Raw genomic sequence first — 25,934 nt, 5'->3', positions numbered from 1 at the left:
AGAGTAGCGATGGAAAGGAAGAAAGTAATTGGACTTGAGAGCTTTTAGGATCCAGCAGCAGTCTGGAAACATCCTTCAGCACCATGTGAGGGAAAAGGAATCGTGAATCAGCTACTGAATGCTTTAGTGCAAGAACCAGTAACCTCCTTCTAATGCAAACAATACCATCTGATGTTTTGTTTGACTGAAGAGACTTGTGGGCAGTTAGCAGCCTCAAAGAGCACATCAAGCATCTGTAAGGATCAGCTGAGCTGTGGTCAAGATGCCAGATCAGTACAGTATATGATATCCTCCAAAAGCTGGTGATAAAAAACGAAAGAAAGGAGGATGGGGAACTTCACACTGAACTGTTAAAAATTCAATTTGGCTGTGACTAGCCTAAGTGACTTCAAGTAATAGCTCATCAATTCATAACTGAATTTTCTTCGGATAATCTCAAGATCATTTTGTTTATTTTAATTTGTATTTGTTTGTTGCAGGATTAATAGCAACAATTCTGCTAATTTTCTACAGCATCTACGTACGTCTTCTGCCATGAAGTTGTTTAAATTACAGACTCTAAAATCCTTGTGGACTCTGAAGCCTCCTGATAGGGCTTTCCGTGGACACTCCAGGCTACTTGTCTCTGATGTGCGTTCACAGTACGAGTCCATCAGGCGGGGCAAACAAGAGATACCGAAGTATTTTAACTTTGCAAGTGATGTACTGGACAAATGGTCTGAGATTGAAAAGGTAGATGATCTTTTGTGCAGATGAGATACTTTAATTTGAAATTTCATTTGAAAGAAGTTAGGTTTTTCTCTATTCTCAAAATAATCAGTTGCCAAAACCAACTTGTATTAGGAAATTAAGCAAGATCTCATTCTTTCTTGCTTTAGCTCAAAAGTGTCTCTGACTCTTATCGCTCTCTGTGTAGGTAGAAAAAACAATGGTAAGTCTCTTTTGACTTTGATTTAACCTCATAATGGCTCTGCTTATTCCTTCTGCGTCCTATAATATTAGATATTCACGTCATGAAAATACAGGTAAAAATAGCATTGCATGCAAGGGAAAATTCTCCCACAAATGTTTAATTGCCTTGCTCCAAAGAGGATTCTGCATTTGCCCAGGTGCCCTGTAGTTAGAGACGACTTAACTCCCCTCTTCCTGAGCAATCCGACTGGGAGGAGTCCTGGGATACCATGTTGTCCTGCTGTTTTATTTTGTCCTCTGCCTATGCTCCCTCTGTTTAACAGTATTTCACAACTCGATATCAGTATTATGTTTTGTAGAGGCATTAATGCTCAGCATAAGGCTTAAACTGAAATAGGATCCAGAGTAAGACTTGAGTCTGGATACAGTTGGGCTGGTAAAGATTTCAGGTTCAGAAAAGGAGAATTTATTGGGGAATATCTGAGCTTGAGCTATGACAAATCTTGATCTCTTAAGGACAAGGGAAAAATAGTAGCGTAGCTTATGTGTCTGTTGTGAAATACTTGGATCTTCCGTAATATGCAGATGCTTCTGCACTGTGATTTCATGGTCCTTCAGAAGAAAAAATTTGGGGTTTGAATCCCTATGTTTTGTAGGTTGGAAAGAGACCTCCAAACCCTGCCTTTTGGTGGGTAAATGGAAAAGGCGATGAAGTGAAGTGGAGCTTTGAGGAGCTGGGGTTCCTGTCTCGGAAAGTGGCCAATGTGCTGACTAAAGTATGCGGACTGCAAAAGGGAGACAGAATTATTGTGATCCTGCCACGAATCCCCGAATGGTGGCTGGTGTATGTGGCTTGCATGCGCACAGGTCAGTATGTCTAAGACTGGTAAAGCCGATTGCTGCAAACTGGTAGGGAGGATCAGGAATTTATATTATTTAAGACAGAAAAGTAATGTAGTAATCTAGCAAGTGGCCTAGCTATCAGTTATGCAGGGAGTCCTGAAGGATTTACACAGGGTGTGGTGTGAGAGGTGGCCTGTGCAGCAGGCATGGAGATGCCAGAAGATAGGCAAGAACCATAGAAGTCACCAGGCAGGTCCACGTTTCATTCCTTACAGAAGACCACAAGCAGACACCATACCCCATTATAATTGTTCAGCTTGGGAGTGCCAGGGCAAATTCATCTCAGAGGTCAGTTTGGGAAGAGTTAATAGTTGAAAAGAATTAGATGTAAAAAATGCCATCCCAAACTGACTGTATTGCTCTTCCAGGAATTGTCATAATTCCGGGAACATCCCAGTTATCAGCCAAAGATGTGTTGTATCGACTCCAGGCGTCAAAGGCCACGTGCATCGTTACCAGTGACACGCTGGCTCCTGCCGTGGACTCAGTGGCATCTGAGTGTCAGTTTCTGAAAACCAAGTTAATTGTGTCCAAAGGCAGAAGGGAGGGATGGCTGAACCTCACTGACCTGTACAAGTGAGTATGAGATAGGGACACTGCAGTCATGATGCAGAAAGCAGACCTGTTGCTCACAAGTGCACATTTACAACTATTCATTGTCTACAAATACTCATCCAGTGCCAAGATTAAGGTGTTAATCGTGACTGTTTCATTACTGATCCACATCAGAGCTGTTTACCTAACAGCGGTCTTGTTGTGGGGAGTTTCTACCCTGTTCTTTAGGGGAAGTCTGTCTTTGAGGAAGGTGTAACTCCATATAATAGTCTAACTTGGTGAAAAGCTTCTGTGAAGCTTATTTGCAGTAGGAGTTCTGCAATACACAATACTTCATTACATTCTGAAGTCTGTGTAAAGTAACCATTGAAGTTTTGATTGCATTCTCTGTTTTAAAGAAACCAATCTGCTGACCATTCCTGTGTCAAAACAAGGATTCAAGACCCAATAAATATCTTCTTTACCAGTGGAACCACAAATTAAAACAATAGTTAGGGAAACTGGTTTTAAAAGGTTTGGTAGAAATAGAAGATGGACTGACAGCAGTGTACTTTCACACTGGTGAGTGTTTTTCCATCGATCTTTCAGCATTCGTATTTGCAAAGCAGGATTCAGTATTACAAACCTTTCAATTCTGCAGCAGCAGACTTGTAGTTTTCATAAAGCCCATTGAAAGTCTCCGAGTTCATTGGGGTGAACAGCAGGATGTGTTTTTCAACAGGGACATCAAAAATCTTCACAGATGTCTAAGAAACAAAAGACTCAACATCTGTTCCACTCTTTGTAAGCAGAACAGTGAATCAGAAGCTCACAGTGTCAGTTCCATTCAGTTCTGCTACTGCAAATTTTACTTTTAAGACTCAGTTCCCAATGATTTCCATAGCCATTGGATTTTTTTTTTCATTGTTTTAAAGAAGATAGTGAAAAGAATCAGCAGCTGCCGCCTGTTTTCTCTGTTCCAGGAAAAACCTCATTGTTATTCATAGATTTTTACAGCCAAAAGGGACTGTTATGATCTTCTAGTCTGACCTGTATAACACACACTGAAGAATTAGTGCTAAAGATGTGCTGAAAGCAGAAGGCAAGGAGGCCCAACGGCAGCAGCCGGAGGAGCTGGACCAGGCTGGGTCCTGCCATCGCACCTGGGTGGCATCAGCAGCTCCCCTCTCCGTCCCTGCCCAGAGCTGCCCTTGTTCTCATGCCACCCCATGATCAGAGGCAGTGGGCTACCCCCTAGGCAGGTATTTCCATGTCTTTCCCTTCCTACCTGAACTAGCAACAGTTATTGCTGGTGTCTTTCTTCCTTGTCTTGGCCCAGAGGATCCGGTTGCCGCGTGGTAGAAGGGTTGGAGCTGGGATTAGGGACTGACGTTCCCACCTCCTACCCCACTTTGCTGCTGCAGAAGCAGCCCAGGCCATGGTGTTGTCTCCCCAGGAGGGAGGTGTTTGCATGTTCAGGCAAGTTCACTATCTGGCCAGCCATTCCTCATTTGTTCTAAGAAACAGCATCCCTGGGCCTCTTTTCTGCTTGGGTTCCTGTCTTTCTATTGTGGCTTTTGTTAATACAGAGAAATACGCACACCTCAGGTTTATCTTCAGTGACCAAATCCAAGGTAAAGTTTTTTAATAGCCTCGTTAGCTTCAGTTTGTTCTGTCTCCCGTCTTCAAGCACTTCATTATGCACAGTTTTTCCCTGGGACAAATAGTGAAGTTTGTGGGTTTGTTTGCTGTACCAACTATAGGAACAAAGGCTGTCTTTACTCTGAAATGTTGTTCTCGGCTTTGCTGTTTCACGATCCTCAGTAACTGAAATTCCATAACTTGTACAATAAATGTCGCAGCTAGATCACAGAACAAGATTATAGATAAAATTCAAGGTACATCTGACAGTTTTAATTTGCTCAGTAATCTTAATATACTGCAATATACCTTTTCTATTTCTGTACACACTATCTGTGACATACACTCAGGATGCCCTTGGTCTGACTGCTTCATAGCCTAAATGTTGGTGCTACTTATGTGTGGTTTTGTTCTTGTTGTTGGCCATGTCTGTTGCTGAAGATGGCCAAAAGCAATGCAAAGGAAAAGAGGTAAACATCTGCAAAACTCCCTGAACCTGGCAGTACATGTTATTTAGAATGTGGGTTGGAAAATAAAGTTATTTTACCCAGATCATTAAGTATAAATTAGGAGCTTGAATGCAGGCAGCCAGACTGAAAATGTCAGTTGTCCAAAGGTTGCTATTTGCCTCTTACTTGCCTCTCCTGTCTATAAATGCAATATTTTTTGTGTTAAGCTGTTTGAGTTTCAAGTAGGAAATAATTTAACCTGAAAAATTCCCAAACAGCCTTTCCATAGCTCAAAGCTGCCACGACAGCTCACTGCACCTTGCCTGCCAGGCTTCCGTGCTCCTGCCTTCCTAAACACAACACAGGTGTTCTTCTGGATGCCATAGTTAGCATAGACATCCTCGCTGGCTGTTATCCTGAAAGGCCTCTCTGGCACATCTCTTACTATCTCACAGAAAACCTCCATGCTGTTACAGTGATGTTCCTAGTCCCCAAAAGAGTGTTTATTACCACTGTGTCCTGCATCCTGCTAGGATGTGTTGGAGTGAGAGCTACAGGTGAGGCAGGATGCTGAAAACTTGTGAGGTACTGAAGAACAGTGTCATTGTAAATTGTGTATAGCTTGTCATGATTACATCCATGGGGAGATCCTAGGAGCGCTGTGACACCACTGGTGCATTCACCTGTCCAGCTGGTGTTGGCTGACCTGGTTCAGAATGGATGGTGTATGGTCCCCAATGTCCTTCCTGTGCTCCTCTCTTCTGCCCTGCACCCCCCGGCATTTCCATGCTCTGCAGATGGGGAAGGATGGTGCCAGCAGCTCTGCGCAGCCGGCAGGATGAGATGGATTAGAGAGGAGGGCACTCGGCTTGCAAGAGGACCTGACAGATGTGTTTGGTGTTTTGAGTGCTCTTCAAGGCAGGGACCTTGACTCCTACATCTGTCAAATAGTCACCATGCTGTCCACCCTCAAACCAACAGTGAATAAGCATGATGAAAGGCAACAGCACCTCCAGATTTGATTTAATCAGACAATTATTTCATGCTAGATGAATAGTAATTTATATGCTGAGACGTCCCAGCACATCCTGGCACTCACATTTTTGAGCAATCTGTGACTAATGGAAGGCCAAATACAGCTCCCTGTTTGCTTGGACGCTATTTTGTTGGCTTCAACCCATTAAATTTCTGACATGCCCTAGCTCATGCTCATGTATTGTCATTTCAGCCCCTGAGTGAAATCAGAGTCCAGTCAAACACGTGCAGGCAATACCCGCTGTCAGCGGGGTCAGGAGATCTCCGGCATCACTGCAATACCAATGGATTCTCAATCTGGCCCAGCACTGGAAATCTGCCTTCCTTCATCAACGGCTGCAAAGCAAAATTCTGGGCACTCTGAGCATTTTCACAGTTTGTCCTATTACACTGTATGTGTTCACTGGCTCTGTTACCGTGAGGCATTCTGGCAATGAATCCTGTTTTCCACATCGAGAAAACTTGGACTATGCACTGTAGCCAGCACATTTTGGATCTTATCAGTTCAGGTCTGAGTCCAGACACTGCTTTGAACTGGGCAGAGAGGTGCCAGAATAAAAGTCTCTTCAGTTGGAGAAAACTCTTAATTGAGTGTTTCAGATATTAAAGATTTCAAGGACACGTTGAAAAAGCAGGAAAAAGTGTTCCTATTTTACAGACTTCTGGCTCTATGACTTGACAGCTGAAATTAATTTTGCACTATTTGACTGTTATTCTGTATCATTCAGCCCCAAATCCGAAGAACCTTTCTCAGCTCTGGAAACTCGTAGGAATTTGCTGGAGAAAGGACAACATGAGTTGGATCATATACAGCATAATATTTTATGACTTCCTACCCATGCAGATTTCTTAGCTGGCAGGATCAGAAAACCACAGTTAGTGTGATATTCCTAGAGCTGTGCTCTGCCCCCCACACCGCGTTTTGTTAAAGTTGTTTAAATCATCAGATGGAAAGATGAAAAAAGGCACTTCGGTATGTTAGACGATATTTACTGCTTTTTTTGATGGAATTAAGCAGGAAAGGACCATTCTTTCACCAGAACAGCCTGCAACTATTCATGTCTATGATTTTACACCATGTTTGAATAGAAAGGCAGCCATCAGGTAAGCCTGGATGTTTAGATCAGTTACAACTCTGGGCAGGGTTTACAACTTTCTGCATTTGGAGGCTCCAGTAGCAGTGTGACCCACGCCAGCAATGGGATAAGTCTCGCCAAAGAAAAGGATGGAGTTAAGTAAGGATGGGTAGGTCAACAGTTCTACCCACTTCCCAGCAACCACCAAGTCTGGGACGGTTTGGCAGAAGCTCTTCCTCTGACGATACAGGGAAGTCTGTTGTGACCAGGGCTCTGCAGACACTGCTGTAACAGTGGAAGGTCTCTGTGCCCGAGTACCTGTTCAGAAAAGTGCTGTGGATATGAAATGGTCTTATCTCTACCTGGACTGCTCATCTAGAACTGTGGAAATGTAAGTAGAAACAATCACATTTTTAAAAAATGCAGAGAAAACTGAGTGCCTGAGTTTTTCAGGTGGGCTCTGGGTCTTCTGAATGTGTGGGCTTTGGTGGTGATGGCAAGCAATATATCCCAAAGTTGGAAGAGAAAACAGCCTTTTGAGTTTAACAGTGAATTACTTTAAAAAAGCCAATCACTGCCAAATCGTCAGCATGTATGATGGCTTCAGCCCGATCAGTAGAGCTGACTAAAACAGTACTGGGTCCTGTTCTTTTCACCCATGTAATAAACGCTGAGGCCTGTCTGACCCCTGTGGAAGGAAAAAAGAGTTGAAATGGCCATCAAAATGAATGACAGAAATTTCTGTGCAATCAATATAGAGGCAGTGGAGGTGCAGAAGGATGCTGAATACAAATGGACTTGGGCTTCTTAGGACTGAGCTCGAAGCTGATTCAAAGTGAGCTTGGGGCATCCAAATTCAACCTGAGGTTCTGGTCACCATTTAAACTATCACTGACTGTAGAGGATCAGTGATGGATCGGTAGTGTTTTCTGGGACCTCTGCAAATGGCTGTATGTCCAATTAACTGCTTAATCACAGATGGAGAATGGAGATGAGGAAATTCAGACAAGTAGGAAACCTGTTCTGCAAGATTCCATGTGTCACAAAATCACAGTAAGCTATGAAGAGCTATCGACCTGAGGTGTAATCCAAAATGACTTCAAACCAATTGCAGATTTTATTGGATTGTCTGTTCAATTAAATTAGGTGTCAAAATTGTTCCTTCAGTGCTGCAGAAGGGATCTGATAGTCACAGAGACGTAATAAAATTCCTCTGTGGTGCTGCAGCTTCACTTTTCAGTTTAGACATAAGAAACAGAGCTGAAATGTCACAGTTGTCCTTTAATTCTGGATTGTTCCATCTTTTTGGTTCTGAATTACCCCTACTGAGATTACAGTCAGTCTGTTTATTTGGTAAATTCTCTTCCAGCTTTCAAGAGTTTTAGGAATCTTGAGTCTCTTTAAAAAATATGTTTTCTAACTATCATATTTTCAGAAGAATTGGAGCCGCAAATTGAGGATCATGGCATTAAAATCTCAGCCATAAAGTAACCCTTTGACCTCTGTACGTCATCCTGGTCGGACCAGAGCAAGAGTCCAGCAAAGGGTTAATGAAAATTGTATATGAAAAAGTCCGTATGGTGGTAAGTGCTAGAGTCAAGACGTACAGTACCAGTGGATTATCGAAAGATACAAGTCCTGGTATTGTGCATTTTAGCAATACGACAAGATCAAAAATTGAGTCAGACTGTTTTACTGCCATCAAGTCATTTTGCAGCAGGCTACACTGCAACTAGTTTAAAATACTATTTATTTTAAGGTGAAGCAGGCAAGCGTCTGCTCTGGAGTGTGCAGGCTACAGAGCAAAGCGCAGAGCAGTATCTAGTGGTCACATAGTGCTTGACTTCTGCTGTCTAAATGCAGAATGGAGCTCTTGCAGCTTATGTCAGTGATATAACCCCTCAGCATATTTCTCATGTGGTTAATCTTTCTAATGGGTTGCTTTAAACAGGCCTGTGTAGCCTGTTCTTGCTGGCCAAATTCTGGCCTTGGAGTTGTAAATTGTGATTTTACAAAGCATAGGATTTGGCTTTCATGCTATGTCCCTTGCCAGGACAGCCATTCAAAAATTCTCTCTTCCATACAATATCTGAGTGAATTTCTTGATTTAAGCAAGTTCTTCAGTTTCTTGTGTGCTGTGGAATATACCAGGTTGTGTATGAGGAATCATTAGGTGGCCACCTGGCATTTTCAGTTGCCAGTTCTCAGTAGTTTGAAAGTCACTTGTGATAGGTGAGATTTTACTTGTTGTCATACATAAACATTTACCAGTCAAAATGTGATTGAAGTCACTATTGGTGGTGCCTGTGCTCCGAACACTTCATACTACCTTGTACAAATCATAAAGCAGAAGCCAGTTTCCTGACGTTGTGTGTCTTGCTAGTGTGTGTCTGAAATAGCTGCTCTCTGCTGAAGGCTGTGTGTGCTGGGTTACCATACTCTGTATTCCCAGTTCCCACAAGCATACCTGTCAAATAGGTTTATCGGTTTAAAGGAGGTATTCTTGTCGATGCTATAGATTTAATCAGAGGCTGAAGGTAGGTGATTTCACTCTCCTATATCAGCACCTCTAATGAAAGTTCAGTATGGCGAATCACGCTTTCGGTGGCATTTGTGCAGAAGCTGCTGTTTGCACAACTCTAGATGGTGGGAACTTGGGAAGAAATTCAATAGCAAGGAGGAGCAAGTTACTAAAAATACTGAAGATCAGCTTTCAGCAGCAGCAGCCACAGGGGGCTCAGCAGTTAAAGAAATCAGAGCACTTGGTTTTGTACAGGCTCAGGAGGCAAACTTCACTGTCTTTTGTTTGGTTAGTGTATTAAACTTGTGACTCAACTGTATCTGCTCTGAGTACACTAGGAGATGCTTGGTGAAGTCATGTCATTTTTGTCAACTTCATCATTTTAAGAAAAAAAAAAAAACTTTTATATATGTTCCATGAAAGAAAAACCTCTATTGAGGCCTGGATTTCCCAGGATTGCTCAAGTCAGTCCTATTCCAGTATTCTTGTCTTCGCTTAATAACTTTTCATAAAGATTTCAAATTATTTCATGTTTTTTTCTGAGCCACATATGAGCTCCCTCTTATGGCTAAATGGCAAAATTATTTTCCTTGGTTTAAGAAGTATACCTGCATATTACAGACCCTAGTGAATTCACAGTGTGTTTTTAGATGCACAGGGTTTTGCTCCAGCCTGTTTCCGTCACTGTGCTACCCGGGGGAATTGCAGTGAACTAGAAGTGCAAATGGAGCGGGTTCAGGACCAAACTCTTGTTTGACATAACTCATTTTTGTATGTATAACGTAGTAAATGGGAGTAAGTCATCTTGCTGGGGTGATTCTCTTCTCTGTGCTTGGTGGAATTACGGCAGCAATGATTTTGGCTGTGTGAACTAAATGTAGAGAAGCATATTCAGTTATACACTTGGAAGATGAATTAAAATCCAAGTTCTTACATGGGTACAGAGGTGATTGTATGTTTAAAACCAGGGGTAAAAACAGCTTGCTATCTTGATGTATTCTCCATCTAAGCATCTGTATTTTTCTTCTCAGCAGCATAATAGATCGGTACATCCTGTCATTACATACCGCTATCTTATCAATCTTACCAATGCACAAGACAGTTTACCTTTGCAGTCTATGGGATCTTCCCTGCTGCCATCCACAAGAAATGTCACTGTAAGAAGTTCTCAAACATTATTTTCTCAAATCGTACCCACTGGCTGCGTGTGGCAGCTTATCCTAGAGCAGCCAGAGCGAGTTCTGGGCTCACCAGGAGGAGGCTGTGTGGCTCCGGGGGGTGCTGTGGAATGAGGAGCAGGATCCAGCACGTTCTAGCTAATTCCAAGGCAATGTTTTACACCAGAGGCAATGTCAATATAGTGATTTTTTCCTAATAACTTCAGGCTGCACAGCTGGTTTACCACCACTGGGAATTTGGAAGATGAAATGCTTGTTGCACAGTGAAACAGGACTCTCTTGGGAAGGGGCAGAAGAAATTGTTGGTGAAGTCCAGGCACATAAGCTGAAGCCGTTTAGAAGCTTCCCAAATTATACAGGGAATACTAAGGTGGTGTATGGACATTAGATATGTATGTAGATTGTCTGGGGGTTTTAGGATCTGTTTTTCTCTGAAATATTTCTATTCCAAACAGTTATTTTATGAATAATCTCTTACCACTGAGTGACCTGAATAGACAGAGTTGCAGGTAACGAGCTGTGGAACTAGTAATGTAAGTAGCATGCTTAGATAGTGAAGGTTGGTGGAGTTAGTAGCTCCTGGCTGGAGCTGGCAGAAGTTTGGGACTTCATCCCATAAAAAGCAGTCATTGCACTCACAGACCAGTGAAAATCCAACACAACATTCACCTGATAACTGCGAGACCGAAGTTCAGTGAGTGAACAGCCTTCTTCATCAGACAGATAAAAACTGTTTCCTTGACTACCCAGAAACAGTGTGGAAACATCCATCACGCACCTTTCCCCTGCTTTACTGAGTGATTAGACTGCTCTTCAGCTTTCCATCAATTCCTTTTCATTCCCCTCATTCTCTGTTTGCCTCCCAGGTGCTTTATTTTTCAAGTTGCTTTAGTATTGCAGGAAATCATCACTCCTCTTATTTGGAGCCTTTTCTTGAGTTTTGTTTTAGATTTTTATTGACATCAATCACTTTGGGTATTCGAGAGAGAAAGCAGCTGCTGAGGCTAACACAGCACCCCAGGCTCCGGACTGGAGGAGAGCTGGTGCCAGTGGAGTATGAGGTTGGACAGGGGAAAGGTAACAGAGTTGGTGGCACCGTCGCCAGGGAGGACATGGGTGGGTGGTGGGACACCTGTGTAAACCAGCATGTGTTGCCACAGCTGCCAGAAGCAAGAGGCTCCTCACGGGTTGTCAACTTGGGAAACAGCATTGTATTAAAAATGGGAGAATGTCATCATTATCAGTAATATTTTTTGTGTCGTAAGTAAAAAGAAAGGTAATTTAAGTGTTTGAGATTTTTAAATTATTTTCCTAGGTGGTGTTTTTGACCTGTCTTTTGGAAGCATCATTGAATTCCCTCTCACACTCCATCACTGCTGTTTTGTGAAGTGTCCTTTTCAAAACAGATGTGGACCTCCAAAGGAACATTTTAACAGATAACAGATTGCCACCACTTGATCATGGGTACAGAAAATCCTGAAAATAAATTATCCAGCACCTGAGAACAACTCAAGCTCTTTGGCTCAGATATGGGAAGAAATAAAAAGGGTCACAGAACTAGGAGAGTTGAAAGCACCCTTGTGGTGTCCTCTTGAATTTCTATTCTCGTTTGGTTTTGATAGCAATTGAGGTGCAGCCGGTCACTTTTTAAAATCACTTGCAGAGAGGGGACTGTAGCACCGTTTCTGCAGCCACTTTGCTCAGACAGTGTTTGCGTGTTGCCTTTGGGAGAAGGCGGCCCCACAATGGAGAACAACATTGCATTTTTCAGCACCTTCTCTGACAACTGGAGTTTCCCCTGTTTTAGGAACTGCTGTAAGAATGCTTTCCTCTAAAGGTCATATAGAGCAAATCTTACACACTCCTTCGTGCTCCAAAAGAAGGGTGGTGGATGTGGGAGGATTGCCACATTTTTCATTTCATGAGCTATAATAAAGTCTACATATTTGGGGATTTAAATACATTTTTATATTTTATCTGTCTCGTATGTCAGCAACTCTAATGTTGTTGGGTTTGTTTTCCATGGACAACCAGTGAACAAGATTAACGTGAAATCACCTGTACTTTGAAAGTGAAGCCTGAAAAACTGAAAGGAAATGCAGATTTTAAATCAGATTGTCAAAAATGCTGATTTTTTTACAGCTGAAGCCACTAGCAGCCTTGTTCTAGGCAATCTAAAATAACTTATGAGAAACCAGTCTTACCTCTCTGAGGAATTTACAGTGTGACGGCGTAAGGATCAAGAACAATGTGGGTATCGTGATGTGTCGTCATCTCTATCTTAGAGAAAGAGTATATTTTGCCTGAAACCACACCAAATGGATATGGCAAAAGTGAGAAGAGAACTAGAAATCTTGTATTTTGAGAGACTCAGCACATCAGTAACCTGAGTAAGCTGCTACTTTTTTTTTTCATACTGCAACTTACTGAACTAAAATATATTGAAATGTGGTCAGAGAAATTTTTTGCTGACACATAAATGTGTTTTATGGCCCTATAGCATTCTTGGAGTATACATGAAAGCATTATGAGTTCCTCCTTCTTTAGCTAATTGGTGATGGCCTCCAGTTTCATTCTACATCTCTATTGATGGTGTAGTGATTGCTGCAGACATTGTAAATATGTCTTTTGTCATGCTAAATACTTATTTCCTAGCTATTAGTTTCTAGTATGGTAAAAGTCATTTTAGCAGTTCCACTTTTCATTTTTTGCATAGGCTCTTTTTATGGTTTTGCTAGGGATATACAATTTTGTCTGTAGAAGACTCTTGAGATGAAGGATGGATTCATGTTTAACATATCAGAGTAGAAGCATGTTAATCTTGCTGCAGTTGGGAACTTTCTTGTGTGACCTTGAATTTTCCCATTCTCTTCTGCAATGAGACACAGCCCATAATCTCCTGTGCAGACCTTGGTACTTTTAAACTGATGTTTGCAGTTCACTTGAGATCTTTTGCTATGCAAACATCAAGGATTATTCTACGGTTTGGATCCTTATTTAAAGCATTCAATAAAAGAAATGTTTGTGAGAGACACCTACGTAAGGGACACATGCTCATCAGTAAGTCTGTGCAGCAGAACATCATTTAGTGATTCTTGTACCTGGCGGGACACGTTTCCACTGTCCTGCTCATTTTTATATGCACAGTTCACAAACAATTTAAGTGGCTCTCTTCTGATTATTTCCTTCTAAACTGACTGACACATGTTTCTGATGAAGCCTACAGGAATAAGGCACCCACGTTCCACTATCTCTCACACTGCATTAGGTTCCTATAGGAAGCTCAGCAGTAAGAAATACCTATTCTGGGTGGTTTTGAACTGTTTGCCTTTACCTCCTGTGCTGAGGAGACTGCTGTATGCTGAAATCAGTATTAGCACAGGAGTGAGTATGCTTTGGATGTCGGCTTTATAAGTGAGCCGACCACCTGATCTATATCATTGATTCAAGATAAGTCATGCCTCCCTGCTTTCTAGAAATTGCCTTTTTTGCGAACTGTATATGTACATAGGCAGCTATTTCTTGTGTTTGTTTTTGTTGTTTGTTTGTTTTGTTTTGTTTTTTCTAACAATATCACCTTCAGCTTTTGTGCCTTGAAAAGGAGACATTTGTCTTTAAGAGTAACCCCCATCTTGCCTATTAAATGTCATTATCTCGGCATAGATTGTCAGTCACGGGCAGCAGGAATCCTATGGCTGACTCGGTGCCTCACTGGATATACAAATGTTCTGCTAGAAAAGGTAAACATCACTTTTTCATAAAGGAAAGTGCACTTGGCACACAAAGAAGCAGTGCAAGGTCTGCACTGCTTGTGTGCTTATCCTCAGGTTATCCCCATGTTTATCTTGGAACTGAAAGCATTTTGCTGGAAGGACAGGAGCAGGTATTCTCAGAGATCTGGGGAGTCAAATATTCACTGGGGCTGGGCCTTTTCCTGAATTCTTCTGATAGGCCGGAGAAAGTGGTGTTAGCATGGGCTCTATGTCCATTTTGTGCTTCCCAAAACATGCCACTGGCCAAGTTAAAGGCTCACAGCACGAGGGCTGTAAGGGACTTGGAGAGGTCATTGCTCTGGCCTAAGGCAAGTTAAACCGTATCTAAACTAGTCTTGATAGCTATTTGACTAATATGGTTTTAAATATTGCCATGAATGGAGATAACAAAGCCCATGATCCTCCAGTGCATCATTCACCTTCCAGATAAATTGTAATCTTTATTCCTTCCTATGCTGCCTGCTGTGCTTCAACCTGTTATACTGCAGTGAAAATGAAGAACAACTTAATACCCACTTCTTTGCAAAAACGGCGTATTTAGGTACATTTAACGTGTCTCCTCTGAGTTGCAGTACGGTCAGTTGCTGACATGGGCTAATGCACTGTAATTTTCCCCCTGGGCTGGAGCATATTGGGGGCTGTTTCTGCCTCTCTGGCCTGGGAAAGCCTTGAACATGAATGCTCTTCACTGGACTGTTTGGGGGATGCCACAGTCTGGAGCAGAAAAGCAGTTTCAATTGGGCGTTGAGATCAGGTGCTCTTAGCTGGGCTTGTGTCCACAGCAGAGTAGTATGCACGTTGCTTGTGTGCTGTTTGCGTTGTTTTCAGACATTGTTCTCTGTGCCTTCCCAAAAAACAAAGAGAATCTTGAACCTCTGTTCTTGTGTCCTTCCCCACCCTTTTTATGTCACCCCTTCATCTACTTTCTTGTTGCACAATGCAGTTGGGATGAGGGCAGCAGAGTGGCGCATTTCTGGGTCATTACTTTCTTTGGCTACTTGCCCTGCGTACTTTGCCCAGCTCGTGACAGTGGCCTGCCAGCGCTTGGCAGAAAGTCAGCGTATGCTTTTATAATAAACCTGACCTGAAAGAAGGAAGACCTGAGCCACTGTGAGGGTGGAACTGAAGGGCGTTAGGAGGACTATAGGGCCGCTGGGGAGAAGACATCAAAGCAGGCCTCTCCTGATAAATATTGTGGGACTGGTAAGTAGTTCATGGTGTGCAACAAGGTAAGGGTTGGGATTCTCTCACAATACATAGGCCTAAGGCAGATCCTAGAGTGTTGAAGCAAAGGCTGGAGCTCAGCCTTTACCCCATGTTGGTACAGGGCCAGAACAAATCGCACTTTCTGGGGAGCATGGGATTCCTTCCCATTCTCTGTGTCTCTGTCATTGAGAATGGGTTGAGAAGAGAAATTTTTCCATCCTTGCGTTTGTTCTGGATTTCTGAAGCTGGTTTCTGGCAGCTGCACAGATTTCCTTTGTGATCTGGGGAATATTACTTTGTCTCTCATTATGTAAGTTCCCCGAATAGTTGCATGTTCACATAGATTGTTTATTTAGAGAGCCCGTTTTAAGGAGTAGTGCATAAAATATTAAGGCTTTATGGTTTCTCAGTTGAGGTGTATATGTATGTCCATTCGAATGCTTGAAGCTGTCACTGCAGCTACACTTGCAATATGTAATGGAAAGGTGAAAGTAACTGTTTGTTACCCCTGTGAGATGGGTACGCACTGTTGTCTGTTAAACAAGGACAAGGTTGTGGCACAGGAGGATTTAAAGGCAAAACTGGCTCCTTGAATTGAGGGAATATTTCCCTTAGATTTAATGGGGGGGTAGATTCTTAAGGACTTGATTACACTCAAAACAAGGTTATCAGAAGACTCTGCATCGATCAGTAAAAATCCAGTTTTCTTTACTTGCAAGGCTGAGCTTTAAATAAATACAGTATCATCCATTCTGTCTCTTCCATATGTGCCTCTATGTTGTATAGGAAAGACTAGAAGAAACTGGAAGTGCTGGAATTTTCTTTGCTAGTTTGTTTTACAACCTGTATCATCTTCGAAGTTGTACACTTCAGCTGAAGTGCAAAGCAAATGGAAGTCTTTGGCATTTCACCTTTCCTTGCCTAGTGTTTATTTTGTGTTTCTTCTATGGCTCCAATGAAAACAGAACTCACAAAGAAATAAATCAGAGATTCATCCGTTTTATTGGTGTGTAAGTTCAGTGTGAATCGCCCTCTGGTGTGTGTTTAAGACATAGCATAATTACAGAGACTTTTAAATCAAGGGGATAAACAAAGGGTCCTCAAAACACTCTCTAACTAGTGGCATTTTATTTCTGAAAGCAGGCAAAATAAGATATAAAATGTACAGGAGTCAAGATATGGATATTTAGAAAAGGACTGTGAAGTGAGATGTGTGAGTGAATGAGGAATGAGATTCATTCATCAGCTGACAAAGTAGAGGATAACGGTTATGATGAAAGAATAGTGTACAATCTCTTTGCCAGAAAAAGAGGAACGCTTACTTTAAGAATCACATAAAATAATGGAGTAAAATAAGGAAGCCCAGCAAGAACCTAGTTATTCAGGCTGGTTCGTATTAGTTTATCCAACATCACAAACCAGACAGCATCCGATACGTGGCTGGTTTTAAATGTATTTTCTTTCATTTCAGATGACTGATTCCTGTAGGTGTGTATCTGATTTTTTTCCCCACTGTCTGATAAAACATCATTTATCATGAGAACATTTATTAAATCATGGATTCCTCAGTGGCTGCGGATTCTCAAGTCACCTTGCAGATTATTCCATGGATGCAACAGGCTTCTTACATCGCAGATTGTTTCATATTATGACGCTGTAAACCAGTGTAAAAAGGAACTGCCAGAATATTTCAACTTTGCAAGTGATGTCTTAGATGAGTGGTCGCAGCTGGAAAAGGTAGTATTTTTCTTTTACTTCATAGGCATTGGAACAAATCTCAGATGACACAAACCAATTTTCCTGGTGGATTCTGGATCATATTAGCTGCAGAATAGAATACACAGTTTTATTTTCTTTGTCAGAAATACAGGTATCACTTTAAGAGACTAGTTGCCAGAGATTATTTGCTTAGTCTGAAGTTATTTTGGATTGAAATTAGTCCTTTGAAGGATTGTCTTCGTATTTTAAATCTCCTATTGTGTGTTCTAGGATGGAAGGCGACCAGCAAATCCAGCTTTTTGGTGGGTAAATGATGAGGGAGAGGAGGTGAAGTGGAGCTTTGAAGAGCTGGGATATCTCTCTAGGAAAGCAGCTAATATACTTTCTGAGGCATGTGGTTTGCAGAGAGGAGACAGAGTTATAGCAGTTCTGCCTCGTGTTCCTGAGTGGTGGCTACTGAATGTAGCCTGTATGCGAACAGGTGAGTGATCTCACTCATCTCTTGGATGCAGAAAGAAAATAAATAGAAAATATGAAAAATATGCAAAATTCATTTGAAAAAAATGTAAACAGGAATAAGCTGCTGTGCCCTGCCTATGCTTTTGGCAGCACCCACACAGGAACCAAAGCGCTATTGTAGCAGGTGCTGAGCAGACATGGTCCAGTTAAATGGCACACTCAGCTGAGGCTAGAGAGGCTTGAAGGGTTACAATCTAAGGCCAGGTTTGACCAGATACTGCAGTAAAACTCTCCACACTGATAATGTAAGTTATGTGGCTAGACTGGTTAATAATTCAATACATTTTTTTTCTTACTCTGCCATTACAGTTTTACAAATTCCTAGGAAGAATTTGACCTATTGCATTTTTAGACTGCTAAAGTTCCATGATGAAACAGCTCAGCATCAACAGGGACATGATCAAGTATTTTTCTTCTACATAAGCTCTGTGATTCTTGCAGGTTGTAAATGGGGCCAAGACCCAGGGAATCCAGTTCTATTGCATCCAAGATTTTCTGAGCTATGACATGGGAATATCATTCAGTATCTCAGTGCCTCAGTTTCCCAATTGTAAAATTTGGTGGACACCTCTGAAGGTGCAAGAAGACTGAAATAAATCTGTAGGTCAAATCTATTGAAATCCTTGGGAAAAGGAGGTATAGAAATGCACTAAATTGATTCCTGTCCCACTTTCCCCCCTGAAAATGTGATTTCAGTCACATTGCACTCAGTATCCAAACTTACGTGTGTTCACATTACAAAATGAATCCAAGCTTGAGGGATATGTTGACTGAACAATGTATGTAAATTACCTGATATCAGTCTATTTATCCCATATCAAAGGTATTAATTCCTTATTGAAATAAACAATTGCTTTATTGCAGATGCAAATATAATCCAAATGCTGGTTTTATGCATATTTTTAAAAGGATGATAATCCCAACACTTCCTTCCGGAGATATAAAGCATCAAAGTTCTCAAAAATCTTTGAATCTGGATCTTACTGATGATCCAGACACCTTTAATATGGATGGCACAAAACTCAGCATCAGTGTTGCAGGATTTGGAGGCCTTTCAGCACCACATGATCCCAGGTCATTTCTAGGCCACAATTTTGCCCAAGCTCTGCTTTCAAGTACGAGTTGTGTTTGACTCCTGTTTCTGGAATAATAAGTTTTTGACAAGTAGCTCAGCCTTTTTGTCGCTGGGGTCTTGTCCTGTGAACATAATAAAGAGAAATGGTCAGTTTTCTAAATTGCTTGTTGCTTTTTTCCAGGAATTGTCTTTATTCCAGGAACATCCCAATTAACAGCCAAAGACATATTATACCGACTCCAGGCTTCAAAGGCCAAGTGCATTATTACCAATGACACACTGGCACCTGCAGTGGAATCTGTCATGCCTGAGTGCCAGTTTCTGAAAAGCAAACTAATTGTAGCCAAAGGGAGCAGAGATGGATGGCTGAACCTCAAAGAACTCTTTGCGTGAGTATCCAGCTGTTCTGCCATCATCCCTGTGAGGTGAAGGAACCTGTATCAGTCAGGTGACATTGCTGAATTTTGGGATTGATTTCCAAAACACTAATGAGTTAGGTTTTTACATCCCTCTCCCAGATCTCTGTAATCACTGCATTAAGTACAAAAATCCCCTACATGGAGTAACCATCGTATACTATTTCTTCTGCAGGGTGACATCTGCTGACCATAAATGTGTCAAGACAAGGAGTCAAGACCCAATGCTGATCTATTTTACTAGTGGAAGTACAGGCTCTCCAAAAATGGTGGTGCAGTCCCACAGCAGTTATGGCATCGGATTTGCAACCAGTGGCAGGTATACCTTGCAGTTGCGCCCAGTGTCCTGATTAAGTGACATGATTACGGTTACATTGAAAATGTGACCGTAAAACCTCCAGTAAATGTAGGCATTTAATGAGTGTAGGATCTTGCTTCTTCCTTTCCTTCCCCCTCTCATAGTGAAACCCTCATTATTAAAAGCTTCTTGAAGACTCAGCTGAGATCATCACACACAGTGTTCTGTCACTCAAGGGCTGACTGCAGAGTAGCTGTAGGGATAGTCTCCTTATAGCAAAACCAGATAAAGTTGAGTGCTTTAGTATTGTGTAAAACTTCCTTGAGAGACAGAGCAACCTTGGACCATAGCATTATACATTAAAAGTTACAGTTCAGTATGAAACTGTGGCTTGCTACTTATTTGCTTTCATTGAACATCTTTTATTTATGCTTCCCAAAGAGTGAGAAATTTCATGAAAATCAAAGGATCCATTTCCCAAGGCATTCTGAGTTGGAAGCTGGTGGTATAGAGTCCATAGAAGTAATTTGGTTAGTTTCCCAGAGAAATAAGATGTGATTTAGCTGATGTCTATAATCCACGAGATGGGGAAAGCCAACACCAAACAATCTGTTCAGTTTTTGATCTAGATCCAGATTCTGCAACTTAAGCCAAGGATGTTTTGCACTGTTGAAGAGAAACACAAACACTGGAAATGTTAAATGGGAGCAAATAAAGGGAAATAAGAGAATGGTTAAGATTCTCTTAAGTTTCTAAAGAGCCCCACTTGCTGATGCTGCATCTTGTAATGGAAGCTTCCCACCTGTTCCTTTAATTATGCTATGACCTCTGCCTGAATCTCTCACACTCTGTGAACCATTTTTTTGGTTTCTGCTTTATCACCAGGTACTGGATGAACTTGACTCCTTCAGATACGATGTGGAATACCTCAGATACGGGCTGGGTAAAATCAGCTTGGGGCAGTGTTTTTGCACCATGGATCTGTGGATCATGTGTCTTTGTACACAATATGCCGCAGTTCAAGCCAGCAGTTATTGCAGAGGTAAGTGTATTATTTTACACTGGGAGTTTTATTTCCATTTTGCACAAATAAGACAAACCAGCTGGGCTCCAGTGCATGGGTTCCCACTGCTCTGTAGCAGCAGGGACAGTACTTCCCACATACCAAGCAGTTATCCCTCCCTTTGTGCCCCTTGCTAGAGGAACAAGCCATTCCCTCCTGGTTACACCATGAGATATGGCTGCAGTATGGGGGAGGTGTGGTGAAAGATGCGGGATAAAAAGAAGTCAAGCTCACTGCTGTTTTGTCCCACACTTGGCCTAAAGCTCTACTTCAGGTGTGGACTTCCAGCTACTTTGGGCTCAGGGTGAGCATGGGCCAGTATTCAGAATATGGCATAGACCTGAATCAGGACCCTGTTATCCTGAATTCTTAACAGTTGCCACAAAACCTATTCTTCCTTTCTGCCATTTCACAAAATCAGTCAGCTGGCCTGTTCTCCTCAACGTTAGCCCCTTTCGTGGAGAGGAGACCCAGACTTCCCCAAGAATAGAACTGGAAAAGCTTTGGTCCAGATCACTATTGTCACTTAGCCTTGAGCCTGGGACGCAATTGCCTTGGGAAGGAGAAAACAATCTTAATTGGAACTGCTGCTCTCAGTGGTCATTCAGTTACGTGAGTGATTTTTTTTTTTTGGACAGAAAGTGCCGTATTTTCTGCAGCAGTGGGATGGACTGGTACGGCCACTCTGCAGTCAGGATTCATAGTTACTAATCTGTAGTTATTCTCTGTGTTGAATGTATGTTGGTTGCGTTTTATGATTTTCATTTTGTGGACATTTGAGCACGTAGGTTGTGTTAACCACCTGCACATTTACAAGGTCAGACCTGCTGTTATATTTTCCTTTCAACAAAACTTTCTGTTTTTCTAGACTCTCTCAAGATACCCCATCACTGTCTTTTGCACGGCTCCCACTGCCTACCGAATGCTGGTCCAACACGATTTGAGCAGGTACTGCGCTCATGTCTGTTGCAGGGGTAGCAGGGAGAGGTTGGGATATAATGCTGTGACAGCTCTGGCTGTTTCGTTCCTTACGTTGCTTGATTTGTTTCAGCTAAAGGAAATCTAATTAGCGAAATTTGCTCTCAGAAAAGAAAGCTAAGTTCTGAAATATGAGAATAACTAGTCAAACTTTAGGCTATTCAGGCTTCAGGAGTGGATCTTTGAAAAGACAACACAGAGGGAACAAGTGAGATTTTTTTTAAGTTCTCACTTCCTTTGAACATGTGGTTTACAGTGACACTGAAGTCAGGGTTTCAGGCAGCACTGGATCAGGGAACTACTGGAGTACAGTAGAACTGTTGTCACATATTTGAGAATGCAGTGAGTGATTAGAGGACTTCTACGTGCTGAGAGCTATTTGGCAGCTGTTCCCACCAGTTCGCTACACTGTGAAATACTCAGCTTATGACAAGTGGTCAGGGTGATTTGTAAGGAGTTTTCACACCTTCCATAAGGTATTTCTTCTTCTCACATAGGTCTTTTATTCTGACAAAAGCCAAACCTGGTTTAGCAGAGAGCTCAGACTTTGTGTTCCTATTCAACTTTCCTTTTGCTCTAGAAAATTCTCAGTGGCTTATTTGATCTTGGATGTTGGCACATAACTCAGCTTTCCATGAACAGCTGATGTGCTTGTTCAGATGTCTCCCTTCTTGTCAGCTCTTCCAAGAAAACACCTTTGCTCACCCTTTTTCTAGCAAAAAAAACCCTACTTCCAGTGACTCAGAAATAAAGCACATTATCCTCGGTGGTAACACAAGCAGTGTAGGAGTCCAGTCCCGGACTGTGGAACAGGCTGATTATTGTCATTTCCAAAGTAGCTTGTGAAGTTTATGTGTACGTACTTTGAAAGATGAGGGAGGCTGCCCAGTTCATAGCATTCACTGCTCTTTTCAGAAGTTAACAATATTATTTGATTTGCTATTCCTCTCAAGCTACAAGTTCACGAGTCTGAGACACTGTTTATCTGGAGGGGAAGCACTCAACCCTGAAGTGATGGCAAAGTGGAAAATCCAGACAGGGCTGGATATCTATGAAGGTTATGGCCAGACTGAAACAGTACGCTTGCATTAATTCTTGCAGTATACCCTTCCAAAGGTAACAATACCAGAGGCACAATGTGCTTGATAAATCAATGGAAAAGGTGAGAAACATATAAATGAACTTTTTAAAAAAGGCTGTATATAATTATGATTGTATAATTCCAAAATCAACTAGCTGCACATTTTAATGTTTATAGGAAATACTATGACAATAATAAAAGCTAGCCAATAATGAAGTCTAGAAGATGTTGCACAAATTTAAAAAAAAAACCCTATTATGCAGGTAACAATATGTGCCAATACGAAAGGAATGGAAATTAAACCTGGCTCTTTGGGAAAAGCTGTTCCGCCTTATGACGTGCAGGTATGTTGATATATTACATCTGAGCTCAGCTGCAGTTGTGGGTATAAGAGTAAGTCAGTCCCTCTCTGTCTTCACTGGGCTATAATGCGGATATTCGACTGAGCTAATCGAAGCAGTGGCACTATGTCCATTCTGCAGATCATAGATGACCGTGGGGCTGTCCTGCCTGCAGGAGAAGAAGGCTGCATCGCAATCCGAGTTCAGCCTAGGCGACCATTCTGTATGTTCTCTGAGTACTTGGTAAGTTGGAGTTGGCCTGTCTGTGCATGCTGAGGAGCTCGAGGGACCCAGGATGAGGTACTGTTGACTTACTGAGGAGCATAATTTCATCCAGCATCTTCACAAGGTCTCTAGTTATCCCCTGCAGCGTGCATGTATCTGCAGCCTGCGTGTATCACCTGTGTCTGAGAAGCCCTGTGTACAGCTGCCTGTCACGTAGATGATGTGCACAAGATCAACGACACAAAAAACAAGCTACAACACAAAACCCTCAAGCGCAGACAATCATGGCTTTGTGGAAGTGGCATCTGTAAGCTGACATCAGTATTCAAATGGGAAGGTTCTGTCCACTGAAAGCAGACCAGGCTTGAAAACCATTGAAAACATGTCAGAAGAATGGCCATGGTTCAGGTCAAGGGTCCATCTAAGCTAGTAGTCAGGCTATGGTGGTGCATACTTCAGAAAACACTACAGTCAGGCAAATATATTCTCCACTGCATTTGAACAATTATATTGAAAAAGTTTTGGGGAACCTATCTGTGTGTTTAATTCTTTTCTGAATCCCCATGATATTTGGATATTTGTACCATCCTCAAACAACAATTTGCACAAAGTAATTGCTTGCAATGTGATAAAAAAAATCTTCTTTTGGTTCATTACTATTACTTCAGTTTTTCATTATGTCTTCTGTTGTCAAGGTCTCTTTCCTCTCTAATGTAGACCTTATAAATCAATGTAGATAATGAAGTTTTCGTGTAGGTCATCTCATTTGTGTTTTGGTTTTGAAGGTTAGGGGTGAAAAGTTTCCATTGACAGGAGGTTATTGTGGCAACCCCCTGCAAGGATAAATTGTTTCTCTGAAGAGAACGGGTTATACGTTTCAGTAATTTGCTGTGATGGATGAGCATTTTGATAGAGCACACCCTTTTTTCTCTAGAATATTAATCCATATATACACAAATGCTCTTTTTCACCTCTCATGTATTTCTACCACAAAACTGCTAATTCATGCAGCTCTGGTTTTTTTTAACTGAAGGCATAAAATAGTACTGAACATACTAGTTTTGACAACAATTTAAAATAACTATCTTGATTAATTTTAGCACCACTGCAAAGTAAAGGCATTACATTTTTTTAAATGTTTGATTGTTGTCAGGATAATCCAGAGAAAACTGCTGCCTCTCTGTGTGGGAATTTTTATGTCACTGGGGACAGAGGGATTATGGATAAAGACGGGTATGTCTGGTTTGTTGGAAGAGATGACGATATAATTAATTCTTCTGGGTAAGTCAGTTACTTTTAGATTTGCTCATTTGCATGTTAATGATGCTCTGTTTATCTCAAAGTTCAGTCTGGAAAGATCAGGTGAATGGCTAACTTGCTACATCTGTCATATCTGCATTTTCTGCTAGGTATCGTATTGGCCCATTTGAAGTCGAAAGTGCATTAATACAACACCCGGCAGTGTCAGAGTCAGCTGTGGTCAGCAGTCCTGATCCAGTTCGAGGAGAGGTAAAAAGAAAACCAAGAGATACAAAAAGCAATGCGCCTTATTCTAAGCATGAAGTTCCCTGTATGTACTAGGCTTCACTGGAATTAAATATGTTGCAAGTTTCAAAATTAAAATGGGTTAAAAAAATTTTAAAACCATACCTTGACAGATCTTAGAATTTCAGAATTATTTCCCTGTTTACAGGGTTTGATGTGGGAAGAAGTTTGTCTCTTCAAATTTGTTGTGACATCTTTTGTCTAAGAAATAGAATTTGGTTTATTTCCCTTTTTGTCACTAAGCACATGCTGGCAATGATATCCAGTGTTTAATTTTTCTTGTTGTATTTGCAATGTTTCTTTGAGCTCTGGGCTGAGATTTTCAGCTCTTTTTTTTTTTCTGTTCTAGAACTTTTTGAAAGTTTGGTAGTGTGTCAAGTTAAGAAGAAAAAAACGCAGAAAAATAGCAAAAAGTCTTATGCTGCAGAGTATGTTGTTCATAACTTGGCACTCTGTAAAAAGGGCCAATGAAAAGGGAAATTAAAGGAAAAAAACTTCAATTTTTGGCGTTTCTCAATTTTGCTACTCAGTTTTGGCAACAAATGCATCCTGTTATTCCCATGTCTGGAAGTTAATGGAGTCCCTTGACTTTTGTGGCACAGGTAGTCAAAGCCTTCGTTGTTTTGGCTCCTACTTTTGTATCACATGATCCAGAAAAGTTAACTCATGAGCTTCAGCAACATGTCAAGAAGCTGACTGCACCTTACAAGTATCCAAGGAAGGTGAGTACAGCACAGAAAGACAGGTCTTCTAATTAGATCAGCAACTGAAGAGTTTTTGTCCTGCCTTGGCTTCTCTTTAACTGCATTCTGACAAATAGTCCAACCATAGCTAAATAAAATAAAATAAATTACAGGCTCTGTTACAGCTGTAGCCTTGGCCTCACTGTGTGTACTAGAAAGGACACAGAGAGTAGAAGTGATACTATAACTTATCTTTATCAAGGTCCAGTCTTCCTTTTATGAAATCCTAGGGTTTCACAGCGACTCAAATGGGACAAGGCATCCAGCTCTTACCAGTTCCTCCCGTGAAGTCTGTTCAGACTCTCAGCCAAAGCAAAGGCGAAATTCCTGCTGGCAGTAGAGGGGTTGGAATCCATCCCTTACAGCCAGGAAAGACGCCAGTAACTCCCTGTCCTGACCATTGTAACGCTCACTTCGTCAGGATTGTGGTACTTATCCCTGCGGGTATTGCCTGTGCAGTCAGCTCAGACGTGTAGTGAGCAATTTCACCATCCCAGCTCCAGGCTGTACAGCTTCCCATCTTTCTACCCCAGCCATAACACAGATGTGTCTTTCCTTGCACCTTGGAGATTAATCAGAATATATTTGGCTACAAGTGAACATTTTTGCCTTTCAGGTGGAGTTTGTTCAGGATCTGCCGAAGACGGCTACTGGGAAAATCCAGAGAAAGGTTCTAAGGAACCAAGAGTGGGGAAGAGGATAA

The 25,934-nt window shown here is 41.6% G+C and overlaps 1 protein-coding gene across 1 annotated transcript; it reads left to right on the top strand.

Moving 5' to 3' along the window:
• Positions 1–534: 534 nt before the first annotated feature.
• LOC308046240 (acyl-coenzyme A synthetase ACSM4, mitochondrial-like) lies at positions 535–25,934 on the top strand (the record flags this gene model as incomplete). Its single annotated transcript, XM_080353968.1, has 13 exons — positions 535–732; positions 1,569–1,779; positions 2,184–2,391; positions 19,133–19,276; positions 20,141–20,297; positions 21,187–21,266; positions 22,250–22,373; positions 22,641–22,721; positions 22,860–22,961; positions 24,097–24,224; positions 24,353–24,452; positions 25,091–25,210; positions 25,848–25,934. 13 exons carry the CDS (start codon positions 535–537, stop codon positions 25,932–25,934), a joined length of 1,740 nt encoding a protein of 579 aa, XP_080210094.1.

The sequence above is a fragment of the Nesoenas mayeri genome, assembly GCF_963082525.1.
Source record: "Nesoenas mayeri genome assembly, chromosome: 15".
In the NCBI taxonomy this organism is placed as follows: Eukaryota; Metazoa; Chordata; class Aves; order Columbiformes; family Columbidae; genus Nesoenas; species Nesoenas mayeri.
This window is presented reverse-complemented; position numbering and strand designations above follow the sequence as displayed.